This window comes from Pituophis catenifer, unplaced genomic scaffold (assembly GCF_029215685.1).
Source record: "Pituophis catenifer annectens isolate HBS135680 unplaced genomic scaffold, rPitCat1.0.hap2 SCAF_11, whole genome shotgun sequence".
Lineage (NCBI taxonomy): Eukaryota > Metazoa > Chordata > Lepidosauria > Squamata > Colubridae > Pituophis > Pituophis catenifer.
This window is the reverse complement of record NW_027256891.1, coordinates 22,978,923-22,993,326: the sequence shown is the minus strand read 5'-3', so window position 1 is coordinate 22,993,326 and position 14,404 is coordinate 22,978,923. Positions and strand designations below refer to the sequence as shown.

At 35.9% G+C, this 14,404-nt stretch overlaps 1 protein-coding gene across 4 annotated transcripts in view; it reads left to right on the top strand.

Annotated features, from left to right (window-relative positions):
• STAG2 (STAG2 cohesin complex component) overlaps positions 1 to 14,404 on the top strand; it is a 50,064-nt gene that overhangs the window by 9,998 nt on the left and 25,662 nt on the right. For all 4 annotated transcript variants that reach the window (XM_070952038.1, XM_070952040.1, XM_070952037.1 and 1 more), the window contains exons 2-7: positions 8,788 to 8,942; positions 9,322 to 9,400; positions 10,565 to 10,726; positions 11,538 to 11,634; positions 12,092 to 12,168; positions 13,054 to 13,258. In XM_070952038.1, the coding sequence (XP_070808139.1) occupies positions 8,899 to 8,942; positions 9,322 to 9,400; positions 10,565 to 10,726; positions 11,538 to 11,634; positions 12,092 to 12,168; positions 13,054 to 13,258 (664 nt within the window). In that variant the 5' untranslated portion in view covers positions 8,788 to 8,898. The remainder of the gene's footprint in view (positions 1 to 8,787; positions 8,943 to 9,321; positions 9,401 to 10,564; positions 10,727 to 11,537; positions 11,635 to 12,091; positions 12,169 to 13,053; positions 13,259 to 14,404) is intronic.

The following is a 14,404-nucleotide window of genomic DNA, read 5'->3' as shown; positions in this document are numbered from 1 at the left end:
TTTATTCCATAAAAGTACATTGTGAAACTTATAAACAAAATTGTTGCAGTTTGGAATAAGCTTTATATTTCTCTATTTGGAAAATTGCTGTGGATACTACTCCAACATAAATATGTAGAAAATATTACATTAGAATTTTAACAAATTTTGTATGTTCTATATATGTAATTCTGCTCAAGATTTGAATTAGTATTTCTGATTTGGATAATATATAAAATGCAAAGCCCCTCTGGGAAACTCCAAGGCAAAATAATTAGTTATTAATGATATATACCAAGAGTAATAATATAGCTTTACTAATTGTAGATATGAAAGTTAATGTTCCCACAAGTAGACCAATATCATGGAACTAAAGACAATGTCATATCTTTTTAAAATCATAATCACTAGAAGATGTATTTTTGTGCACTCCTTTAATTGACATGACATACTGCATTTTCCACACAAGCAGGCATTATATATTGCTAACTGAAATCCTGTAATATTAATGTTTGGATGAATGAAGCAAGACTATTGATAAAACAACTAGGTTTAACCAATGGGTAAACATGTTAGAAATGTTGATCTCCACTAATATTTTTATGAGAATTGCTTTAATTAATTACTAGAGTTGAAACTACAGCTTTCATTTTTATAGGTTAGCTTTAAAACACTGATTTGAAAAGAATTATCTAGTTTAAACATATCTCAAATAAAGCTTAATATTCTTCGTTTACTATTCAGTGAAATTATACTTAATGTCTAAAAAGCATAATGTCTACAATTCCTTAATTCTTTAGAGAACAGTGTTACACAATTCTTTTTTTTTTTTACATTCAAACACCTATTTAGTTCAACAGTATACAGCTGCCATGGCTAGAAGCAATTAATTGCTTATTAATGGTCCATGGAGTAAGGCAAGACTGCATGAGGCAGAAACTCGTAGGTGGCAACATGAGGAAGGGCCATAATTCAGGAAAAATGCTTTGGACAAATGTTCCTAGGATCAGCCCTTGACAGATGTAGGTAAAACTTTGAAAAACTGGTATTAATTACTCTAGAAAGCCATTTCTGGTGAAAAATACCATCCTAGATGGGTCGGTGGTTTCCTTCTATATAAGTTGGCTTTATATTAAATGCCATGGCATTTATCAGGAAACAGTGACAGGACATGTACCTTGCAGGCTGATACTCCAAGGTTCAGTCATAAACATCACCAAAAAATCAAGAAAGCTGTTGCCAGTCAAAGTTGACTCTGTTGAATTACGGTAGATGAAGGTGTGGCCTGACTTGCTATAAAAATGATGGTGCTTTCTCTATTTGCATGTGCTCTGATTAGAATAGGGATAGATAGCCGATCCGCCTTCTAACATTTTGGATTACTCTTTGACTTAACTATTGGCCATTCTCCCATCGTGGCTGAGGAATGAACGTAGTTCAAAATACTTGGAGGGCTGATTTAAAGAATAAACCTTTCCATAAAAGTTGAGATAAATAAAGAAAAGCAAGCTAACCATTGTATGTTGCATCATCAGAACATTGTCATGGTTATAGCAAGAGATCTCAAATTTTGGAGCCATTGTGGGCTTGATCCTGATACATAATGGGACATAAGGGTTCTGATATAATGGTGGTTTTCCTACCGTATCAGCTTCTATTTGCAAGTATTACTAAAGGATAGGATAATGTGATATGTCCCAAAGGTCCTTTTTCAAGAGGCAACTGGGATTTCTGGTTTTTCTTTGAAGATGTTTCGCTTCTCATCCAAGAAGCTTCTTCAGCTCGAGCTTCTTGGATGAGAAGCGAAATGTCTTCAAAGAAAAACCATAAAGTCCCGTTGCTTCTTGAAAAAGGACCTTTGGGACATCCAAGACCTGGATGATTGAGAATCTCCACAGATAATGTGATAGTTCTACTCCTGTATGTACAAGAATACAGAAATGCCTTGATAAAGAAATGCAGGATTAAGGGAGGAGAAACAACTTACTCTTGGAGAAAGGAATAGTATGAGGAACTCCAAACAATCCTTCTATGATTCTGTTTGTTTCTGCTCAGTTGTCATTATTGAAAAGAATATTTTTCAGTTTTCTGTGCAGTCTGAAAAAGCAATAGTATTACTTTAAAAATTGCAGCAACTTTAATAGTTGGATTCTTTAAAAAACATAAATTTTTATGGTTTTTTGGAAACTTGAAAAAAACCTGGGCTACATAAATGAATACCAGGGAGATGCTGTCTTGTAATAAATCACTTCTTCTAAATCATCACTAAACAGAAAGTTTGGAAAGGCAGTATACAAAAGACCAGTAGATGATGATTGATAAAATCAATGGATGTTGAAATTACATGAATTTAGTTGAAATTAAGTTGGTTATGAAATATAGGCATTAGAATCATTGGCTGTTTGTGATGAGCTTCAGAATTAGCATGAAATGATTATTCATAGAATTTTGTTTTGAATCCTGTTTGATCATTAAGTATTAGTTAATCATTGCCTTTATATGATTCAAGTTAATAATTAAAATATACATGGTGTTAAATTTCATATCGTCACATGTACTAAAATATTGCCTATTCTCTCTGGAATGTAGGGGTAGTATATAAAATTCAGGGCATTCCAGGACTTTTGGGTTAGTGCAGTTATAAGAACAAGGTACTATTATTCCCCCAAATCTCCATCCCACATTGGGGTGGACATTTAGTTGTATAATTAAAAAGTAACATGAACTTGCCTGTCCTGAATCCCAGTCCAAATATGAAATATCTTTAAAATAAAGCAAGCAACTGTTCAAGAAACTTTCAAAAATAAAAAGTAGTCAACAATCACACAATGAGCAACTTGAGAAGCCTAAATTCTGTCCTGTTCAAAATTCAAAATCTGTTGATCAGGTAATCATGCCCCTCATTAATCTTAGTGCATAATTTTTTTAGTATTCACTGGTAGGCATACGGTTGATAAATTTCACATAACCCTAAAAGAACATGCACAGTTAATTTAAATTGCAATGTGATCTTAGACCAAAATAAGTACTGTTTAAGGGATAGGGTTTAAATCTATAAAATCATTTGATGCCTAAAATTAATCATAATTAAAAGAAGGACACAGTCATTATAGCTTAAAAAAAAAAAACCTGTGGTGGGAGACCAGCATGAGTAAAGTTAGCCCAGCAAGCAGTGAGAATATTCACTGACATCTAAAAGTAGACTAGAAAAAAATGGGAAGTGTGGCCCATCAGTTTATTTTATAATCAGACTGGTGAAAGGCATTGTAGGCTTCCTGGGAACCTAAGCAAGGTAGCTGTGTTAAGGGGTAAAGATATAATTTTTGAGTGTAAGTCTACTTGGTTAACTTAAAGTTTGGTGAATTAGGAAAAACCTTTATTCCTGGTTGACTGAGTAGTACTAACTGTGTTATAATCTGACGATTTCATGCATTGTGGCCCGATCAAGGTAAACAACGTTTTGATCCAAATTTTAACATGCTAGGAATAATAATTTTAGTGAAACTATCAGATTATATATTAACGTTACATGGTATTGGTTGATTAGAACGCATGTAGCTGGAGATAATACTCTTTGAAATAATATATGAACTTTCCAGTTTACTTAGCTTGGAGCAATAGCAAAAAGTATTGATTTAGTATGTATTTGTAACTTTTCAAAATGATTCTGCAACTTTCAGTTATTACCAATAGAATTGATAGTATATACAACTATATACAACATAACCATCCATATTTTTCTTTCTGCTCATTTGATCACTTTATGTGCTTGTAAAAGCAGTCTGCTCAGATGTTGGCATTCCTTTTCTCCAGACAAGTATTTATTATTTTTTACATTTATTTATATACCACATATTCATGATAATATAATTTCATATACTGTATGTATCTTAAATACATATATTGATATGTTTTATATATTCATATACATACATATCTGTGTATGCACATATATACCACAAATCTTTTTATAAAATCACCAAGCAATCACCACAAATCATTATCCAAAGTATCAAAAAACTATAAAAAAATTAAGTGGCTGCCTAGCGTCATTATAAAAAAGAAATTTCACAGATTATAACTCAGAAGACTAAACAAAACAGTGTTGACAGTCTTTAGAAATATTTGGGCTGTTTTGCCACACTCTAGAGTAACATTCAAGTTATAACTGGTTTTCTTCCAGGAATTAACAACAGAACTAGTTGGAATTAATTTGCTGTAAAAATCACTTGGCATTTGTTAACCTACATTTTTTTTCCCTGTTTGTGAGATAAAAGCCATATTAAACATCTAAGGAAACGTCTGTGATCAAAGGGGGTCATTTTCTCAAACCTCCTTGCTTTCCTTTTGCTTTCTCATTTGCTCATAAAGACACATTCCAAAGGACATCCTTCTTAGCAATGGTGGCATTGCGATAACTTTTTCCAGCCTGGGAAAAATACTTGCTAGAAATAAGGGTTGTGGTTTTTAGAGTACCAAAGTGGGTTAATCTTCACAATGACAAAAGAAAGGCACATCAGTTGTGTTAACGTTGCTGGGGAATGTGCTTACAAAATGTGTATTTTGTGAACCCGAAGAAAGGCTATTCATTTGCACTATGCAATTTGTGGATCTCAGCAATTGTTTTAAGACATGGTCTGTGAAATCTGGTATGAGTGTTGCCTGTATAAAGCAATGTATAATTTTCCTGGTTTTTCTAAAACCTGATTATTAAATACAATTAATACTTTACTTACGTATAATCTGTAGTTCGCTGTATAAGCTGTTTAGTTAATATAAAATGTGAAGCATGAAATGACAATTAGAATCCCCAAATACTTTTCAGTTAATTGTTGTTCACAATTGTATGATTACAGTCTAAAACTAGATACTGTTCATAATAAAATGGTAGAGTTTCAAAAACTTGCCTTAATTTAGCTTTGTTAAATTATAGCCCGCTTCTTCAAAATTCCTAATAGCTTTGGATCTTGAGGCAACCATCAGTTATAAAAAGCATAAAACCCTGCTTGGGTTCTCACTTATTTAGGATTCTTCCCTCTTCAATGTGGTGAGATTATGATAAGGAATCTTGTAGATAATTAAGATAAAATGGAAATTTAATCTTGTTAACTGCCCCCTCCCCACTCTGGTAGAAGGGAGGGCAGAACTACTCATAAGCTGCCTTGTGGGTAAAGCATGGAACATCCCAGTCAACTACTTTGTGTAAATAACTCCCACGTGAACTTCCACCCTTTGATTGTCAACAGCATTAATCATCGTGTAGAATTATAAGTGCATCCCTATTACCCATAGCTAACCCAAAACACATTCTTGTTTTTAACAACACCCTTATGATACATGAGCACAAGTTTCAGGGCGGAATGTACCGTATTTTTCAGACTATAAGACGCACCGGAGTATAAGATGCACCTTAGTTTTTGGGGAGGAAAATAGGAAAAAAGCTGATTGCGGGTGGATCGGCCTCCTGGAATACCCTCAGTCAGCTGTTCCCAGAGGTGAAATTTAGCAACAGGTTTGTTGGTTGTGAGCTCTGCGCCTTGCTTTTTTTTCAGCCTCTGAAACCTCTGTTTCAGAGGGGTTTTTTTTTTTCCAGCTTCTGAAACCTCTCTTTAAGAGGCTTTTTTCAGCCTCTGAAACCTCTCTTTAAGAGGCATTTTTCAGCTTCTGAAACCTCCGTATCAGAGGCTGGGCGGGGCTACATTTGGTGTATAAGACCACCCAAATTTTCACCCTCTTTTAGGGGGGAAAAAGGTACGTCTTATACTCTGAAAAATACGGTAAATGGAATTTTAAGCAAGTAAATCCGAGGAAGGAAGGCCTACCAGCAGCTCCCAAAACACTCCTGCTAGACAAAGAGAAAAGGAAAACCAGTTTTCTGGTAACCAAGAATATAGGAACGGCTCTGAATTTATCTTTACAGACTGGAATTCATGCGAAAGCCACTGCAGGTTAACCAAGAATATTATGTGATGAGCTCCGATTTCATCAATAGATGACGGTGCTACATCCGTACATTTGTGAAATCCTTCTGGGTAATTATCCATCTTGGAGCACAGGGATATCCTTAGTGCAGCGGCCCCCAAATCTTTCGGGCACCAAGGGATCGGTTCCATGGAGAGAGATTTTTTTCCACGGACCGGAGGGGGCGTGGTTTAGCATCCCACAGATGGGGCTTCGCTTGTTTGCGCAGCCCAGTTTCTGGCATGCTGCAGCCCAGTGCTGGTCCACAGATCGGGGATTGGGGACTTAGTGAATTGAGAACTCTTGAGCAGTATACATAAGCAGGCAATTAGTGAAAAAGGCCAATTTTCTTCGGTAGTTGTGCACATACAGCTGAAGGAAGTGATAAGTTGCAGTCCTATATATTCTGACCACTGTGTGCGATTGAGCCATAATAAACACAGCTCCCTGTATTCCCTTACTGGCCATGCTCCCTGGAATTGCTGTGACTTGGAATTTAGCAACATGCAGTGAAGCAACATCAAGCATCCATATTCCCAGTGATGGTCTTGAATTATTCAGAGGGCAACTGCTTTAACACTGAGAAAAGAGTTTCAATTGTCTCAGTGTTAAATTGATGCAAATGTGCTATTTGTATCATTAAAATACAAATATTTAAATCTTTTGAATTTTGAGACTGATCATTTGAAAATATCAGCACAAATGGGAAATGTAAACTACTTTGGAAAAATGGAACAGTGGTCTGTAAACTTAATGTTGCCCTTCCATTCTTTTAGTTGTTGTTTTAAAAAAACTACATTTAAGATTTAGATAAACGAATTAACGTCACCAATATACAAATGCGAACTATTAAAATATGCAATCTTTATTTTTTTTTATTAAAAAACCCCTGCAACCTCTGTCGCAAGCAAATATCCATTCATCCCCACTTTTATTTTTAAAATGGCTTTTGGGCAGGAATAAGTTACGTTCCTAAAAATTCCAGCCGGTTCAATTAAGGTGTTGCGTATTTGAGGAACGTTGTTTAGACAATTGCCAAACACACATCTACTACAACGTGGCTCTCTATTGGCGGTATTTCCTGTCAAGAAGTGACTTGATCAACCTCTGGGTGACCTGTTTTAACTGAGTTTTGGATTAGAGCTCCACCAAGTGATCTTTCAGCATGATACATTTTCTTTTCTTTTTTTTTTTAAAATAAGCTGATTATTATGTTTTAGCATCCCTTAGTGGCAGTTTGAAATGCAGCGTTTCTTACCTCCAAGCAATTCTTGAACTTTAGCCACAAATGAAAAATCTAGGTTTTAGTTTCACTTGAATCGGGTTTAAAGTGGATCGCGTATATTTACAGATAGGTGAATGGGAGTTTTAAGTCTTTGTTTAATAAATGGCAATTTGGAGGTTTATGCAATTTGAAGGTCATCTTTATCGAGGGGGAATATTTTATGTAGAAATTGGAGCTTTAAAACCTGCCTGACATTATTATATTGAGATTTGATGCAGGACAGCTATGCATGCTGAATCGTTATAGACCAAGCAAACCTTTGGTGCATTTCTTTGCAATCTGCTGTGTTTGCTGTGCTTCCTCATGAGAAACATGTGTTTCTCAATAATGTCCTCACATTATTATAAAATTGGAAGTCTAAGGAGATTCTCGGTCATTCAGGTCATGGTTGACATAAAATTAGTTCAACAGCTGTAACCTGCTTAGCTAGTCCAGGTACTCAAATGAAAGAACCTCTGTTTTGCTTCTACTACCAACGAAGGGGAACAGACAGGTAGTCCTAGATTACGACCGCAATTGAGCCCAACATTTCTGTTGTTAAGTGAGACATTTGTTAAGTGAGTTTTGCCCCCATCTTATGACCTTTCTTGCCACAGTTTTTAAGTGAATCATTGTAGTTGTTAAAGTTAGTAATATGGTTGTTAAGTGAGTCTGACTTCCCCATTGACATTGCTTGTCAGAAGGTTGCAAAAGGTGACTTTGGGACATAGCAACAGTCATAAGTATGAACCAGTTGCCAAGTATCTGAATTTTGATCATATAATCATGGGGAGGCTGCAAAGGTGGTAACTGTGGAAAACTATCAAAAGTCACCTTTTTCAGTACTGTTGTAACTTTGGTCTCTAAATGAACTGTTGTAAGTCAAGGACTACTCATACAGGTAGTCCTCATTCCACAGCCATTAACTCACAATGACCTTCAATGATCGAGGTTGCAGTGTCTCATGGTCATGTGATAGTATTTCAGCCTTAAGTGTATATGGTTCAGTTTTGCACAAATATTAAACTCTGAAGGCTGCTGAAGATAATGAGAGTTTGTTCGCTGAGAAGTAGGGAAAAAGGAAGATAGAAACCATCGTTTTTAAAGGAAATAAAACGTGCATTATTTTGGCCATAAACACTTATATAATGAAAATGTATTGTGATGCTTTTATGTACATCTGCAAAGTGACTGCATCTGGAATTCTATATATAGTTGTGGTCAGCCAGCCTAAAACAATTACCACGCAGCTTCAAGAAGAGATTCCAAAAAAATAATAATGACTAAGATAATGACGATTGAAGTACTTTTCTAGCAATGTTATTATGTCCGTGACATATTTTAGAATTTTGGAGCATTTGTTTAGATGGAAAACTCAAGACCCTAAAACTTCATATTTTTGCTAGAAAAAAACTTCATATTTTTGCTAGACAGTTGGGATGCTTATTGGACCCAGAGAAGGTTAAAAAATAAATAAAAGAAAAGAAAAAAGGTTAGTGGGGAAACATTGTTGCACTGTTAACAAAGCAACAAATCACAGGAAATTGGACACATTCCATTAACTGTTACTTTGTTTTTGACAGGCATAGACTACTACAATAATAGAAGAAAGTGACAAGCAAGTACGGCTATTATCAACAACTGTTTTTTGAATGTATTTCTAATACAGTAGTAGCCCAGAAGATGATAAAGAAATGATAGCAGCTCAAGAACCAACAACTAATTTTGCCCTAATTCAGTAAGTAACTGAAAATTATTGATATCAAATTAGAAAGTCACAACAAAGTTTTCATTTTGCTTTTCTTTATAAAATGTAGATGGCCGGGGGGGGGGGGTATTTTCTTTGGTTTGTGATTTAAATTAACTCCTATGATTCCTCCATTTACTGGTGAATTTTAGCAACTTGTGGAATTGAATTCCCTCATTTCATTTGAATTGTGGACCGAATATTTTTTTTTAGAAAATTCCTATGCTTTCCTATGCATGCAGTATTGGAAAAACTTATATATGTGAATGTAGCATGTCTGGAGTACATTATATTGCATCAAAGCAATGATATAAACATGAACACAAAGTGAACATAAAGTGAAATAAGTATGTAAAATATGTCTTTCCAGGGAATCTGAAACACACTTTTCTTCAGATACTGACTTTGAAGATATAGAAGGAAAAAATCAGAAACCAGGAAAAGGAAAGGTGTGTGTATCTCGCGTTCTCAGTCTGTGTATGGGGTTGTAAGAGTAGCAGTAAAGTCTTTTATAAATAAAATTTAATTAATGTTGCTATCTGAAATGGCAATGCTTCTGTGACATTATGTAAATAAAATTGGTACAATAAGGGTGAATGTCATAAAAACCCTTTTACATCTTGGAAACTGTTCCACGGGGTTTCCAAAAACTTGACTAAAAAAGCTGGCAACACCTGATACATATTCTCTTCTGTATTGTGCTTAAACTTTTCATTTCAATGAGTGGATTGTCAGATCATATGTAAAATGGTGCCGCAGTGGTTAGAATTGAGCATTGCAGGCTAACTCTACCCACAGCTAGGAGTTTGATTCTGAATGGCTCAAGGTTGACTCAGCCTTCTGAGGTCAGTAAAATGACCCAGATTATTGGGGGCAAGATGCTGACTCTGTAAACTGCTTAGAGAAGGGCTGTAAAGCACTATGAAATGGAATATAAGTCTAAGTGCTGTTGCTAAATGGGAAGGAAGGGAAGGAGGGCAGGCCCTGATGGCACAGTGGTTAGAATGCAGCATTGCAGGTTATCTCTGCTCACTGCCAGGTGTTTGATCCTGACTAGCTCAAGGTTGACTCAGCCTTCCATCCTTCCAAGGTCAGTAAAATGAGGACCCAGATTGTTGGGGGCAAGAGGCTGATTCTGTAAACTGCTTAGAGAGGGCTGTAAAGCACTATGAAGCGGTATATAAGTCTTAAGTGCTGTTGCTATAGCTAAACAAGTAAAGCTTTCCCCTGTCCAGTTGTGTCTGACTTTAAACGGCAGTGGTCATCTCCATTTCTTGGCTGAGGGAGACAGCATTGTCCGAAGACATTTCTGTGATCCTGTGGCCAGCATAGCTATATGCCAGAGGCACACTATATTGTTACCTTCCCACCCACCCAAGTGGTACCTATTAATGAACTCACATTTTGCATGCTAGGTGGGCAGGAGCTGGGGCAAGTTTCAGGAGCTCATCCTGTTGCGAGTACGTCAATGAAAAGTTTAAAAAAAATCTCCAAAGATAAACAAACCAAGCTCCCTCAACATATCCATTTATTCAAGTAAAAAAAATGCACGTTCTTATTTATTCTTATCCATTAAGTTGCTAAGAAATAACTTGGGCTTGTCCTCCATACAGACCTGCAAAAAGGGGAAAAAGGCTGTGGGAGAGAAAGCCAAAGTTGGAAATGGAGGAGGAAAGGCTGGCGGGCTAAATCGAATGAATGGGCATCATCAGCAGAATGGTGTGGAAAACATGATGTTGTTTGAAGTCGTTAAAATGGGCAAGAGTGCTATGCAGGTAACTCTACTCATCAAAGGCTTTGTTGTTTTGAGAGCGAGGAGGAAATCCGTTTCAGGTCAACTCCATCTTAAAATGTCCTTCCAATTCCAAATTTCTTACCAAATATGTAAGCAATCATTTGAAGTTGGTATAGTTTCCTGCCTCAGCAGGGGGTTGGACTAGAAGACCTCCAAGGTCCCTTCCAACTCTGTAACTCTGTTATTCTTTTGTGAATGTATAGACCTAAGGCTCTCCCATAGACTTTAATGATAAGCACTTGTATGTATATTGGGTGTCACCCCGTTGTTTCAGACTTGGGCTGCAGCTTTATTTTTAAATGTCTCTGGTTTTTTTTTTAAAAAAAATAAAATATAGTTTATAGCTAAAAAGAAGTGGACGTTGCTAGTCTGACCATAAAAAAGATTTGATTTGAAAAGAAGATCCATCTTGTAGTTACACTACTGTAAACAGTGGCAGGACAGATTTAAATTTGATCCAGTATGTGCAATGTACTTTGTTTTCAAATTTTGAAACTGTCCATTTTAACTTTTAACCCTGTTACAAAGTAAATTAAGTCATAAATCAACCTTAGGCAGACATGAGGATTGTAGATGTCTTAAGCTTCGACTAACATTGGCTTAAGTTTATCAGACTCCTTTGGAAAAACCAATACACCACTTTTTGGTTGCTGAAAACAATGTTTTGGAGAAGTGGGACAACCGTGGAAACCTTGGGGTATAAAAGAAGAGTTTTGGGGTGGTGATTGTGTGTTTGTAGATAAAGAGTAACAATAAGCATCCCTAATTTAATGTTGGCTTTATTATCTTAGTCTGTGGTGGATGACTGGATAGAGTCCTACAAACATGATAGAGATATAGCGCTCCTTGATCTCATCAATTTCTTTATTCAATGCTCAGGTTGCAAAGGTAAGATTTCTATTTGGGGGTGAGTTTTATTCCATATTAATTTCATTTAAAAAAATCTTCACATCCCTTCTTTGCTAGTATTCTACCCCATTACAATTAGAACCTCCCATCATAAATAGTACTTTTCGCAATTCATTTATAATGTTTCCTCTTCCCCCCCCCCCTTTTTCAACTACTTGAACATAAGGGTTTTTTCCCTCCAAATTTACAATTGTATTCTGGCTTTCCAGAGACGGAGAGTCTGTTGATGCATGATGCGTATTAAAAAAAAAATGTATGTCACTTTTAAAAGAGTTGCATACATAGAACTATCAAATTACAGTTATGCCTATTTGCGTGTTTTAAACATTTCAGTCAGAAAACGACACATTTTGTTTTGTAGTGTTATTACCTAAACAGTGTTTTTTTACACGTTGGAGTTTGAGATTTCATGGTGTTCCCGTTCTGTGATTTGTAGGGGTTGTAACAGCAGAGATGTTTCGACATATGCAAAATTCAGAAATAATTCGAAAAATGACTGAAGAGTTTGATGAGGTAAAATGGATGTGTTTAAATTTACATTTTCAAATCTCATTGCTATATATGTCTTAAAATTCCTTACACTAAGACGTTTCTGAAGTAGTTACTGCAGTTCTTTCAGTTGAAAATGTATCTTGTTTTTGTGGTTTCTGTTTCTAGAACTGTTTTTAAATGGTTTTGTGGGAGGTGAAGAATTAACTCTGGAGGGCAGATGAAATCTCAATTCATTGACAACAGTGATAATGTTTCAAGTAGCTGAGTATCTTTTCAACTTAGCACCTCCCTTTTAAGAACATTTATTAACAGGATGTATATGAAAAATCATTGGAAAATTCTGTATACAGGTAGTCCTCAACTTATGGCCATAATTGAGCCCAGAATTATGGTTAAAAGTCATGCTGGTCATTAAAAGAGTGACCATGTAATTGCACCCAATTTTATGACCTTTTTTGTGGCAGTGAACTACTGTGGTTGTTAAACACTGTAGTGGCAAATCCATTGTCTGCAATGGACATTTTTGTAAATGCTGGTTTTCTTCAAAAAAATATCGTAAATTGCAGTCATGTGACCAAGGGACATTGTAAACAGTCTTAAATGCAGATCAAATTACCCTGGGAGTGGTCGCTAAGCGACCATTAATTTCCTACATATTTTTAACTTTTTTACATTAACTTTTTTTATTATTTTCTGGTTGCCTATGTTCTGGTCTACAAACAAAAGGATAAAATAATATTTGGGGGGAAAATGCAATTAAAATACAAATCTTGTCTGTTGTGAGATACTTATCCATGCGGAAGATGAATAAAATCTCTCTTGGTTCATCGGGATGTTTTAACCTTTTACTTTAATTGGCCCTATAATGCAATACTTTTTGTGCAATTGACACATTCTGTATTCTAGGACAGTGGGGATTATCCGCTCACCATGGCTGGTCCCCAGTGGAAGAAATTTAAATCAAGTTTTTGTGAGTTCATTGGCGTATTGGTCCGGCAGTGTCAGTATAGCATCATATATGACGAATACATGATGGATACGGTGATTTCACTACTTACAGGACTATCAGACTCTCAAGTCAGGGCATTTCGACATACTAGCACACTGGCAGGTAAACATTCATTGGCTTGATTTTAAAAAATAATAATGCTGAAAGATAATCCTAACTGTGAAATCCTTCTAGATTGTTTGGAATATTTTGATTTAAAAAGATTTAGGTTTAGGAGTCTAAGCGAAAACCACTTGGGAGTGATTTATTTATTTTTGGCCTAAGTTTCCCTATGTATCCTTGTCTTCCATTTCCTTTAAACAGGGATAATAAACCCAGGTAGTTTTAAGGTTAAAAATTGAAGAATTGGGCAAGATGCTGATACCTCCTCTTAACTGCTTGCTCTTGCTATGCAAAGTGATTCAGGTGGAAAACTACTGTTTTGAGAGTTGCTGCTTGATTTCTTTGAACTATATGAATTTAACAAATAAAATAAAATACTTTTCCTTGTGAAACTTGTCAAGAACCCACCCCAGCATCTCTTCGATGGGTAAAAAAGCTATCGCTCGACAAGGACAGAAGGATGTAATAATTGACCTTTAGTTCAAGCGAAGCTTCCATCACCAGTTTTTTAGTTTCTGGAACTGCAAAGTCAGGCTTCCCAAACCCAGCAGGTTAAATTTGCTACACAATCGCTCTACGAAATGGACAGTTCACCTCAAGTATTCCTTGATTTCCTCTGTGTGAGAATACTACTGTGTTTCCCTGAAAATAAGACCGGGTCTTATATTAATTTTTGCTCCAAAAGACACATTAGGGCTTATTTTCTGGTTAGGTCTTATTTTGGGGGAAATACGGTACTAAATGCATACATGTGGCTGACAATCTTAACTGGGCTTATTTTGGGGGTAGGGCTTATATTATGAGCATCCTGAAAAATTATGCTAGGACTTATTTTCCGGTTGGGTCTTATTTTCAGGGAAAAAGGGTAGAAACTACTTCCTGCTCTAAAAAAGAAATATTTCCAGAAAGAGATGAACTTTCAAACCACAGTTGAAACTCTAATATAAGTCTATTTTGGAGTGGGAGGAATAAACCGATGCAAAGACCAAACCATCCAGCTTTTCACGCAGCAACTTGATAACTATCTTCAAAGTGCAGAAATAATAAAACAGCCATTAAATGAAGGAGAGGTGGTTTCCTGGTGTGCTTTCCAGCCACTTGTTCAAAGTTCAACACATTATACCGTAATAACTGGCCCTGGAACAA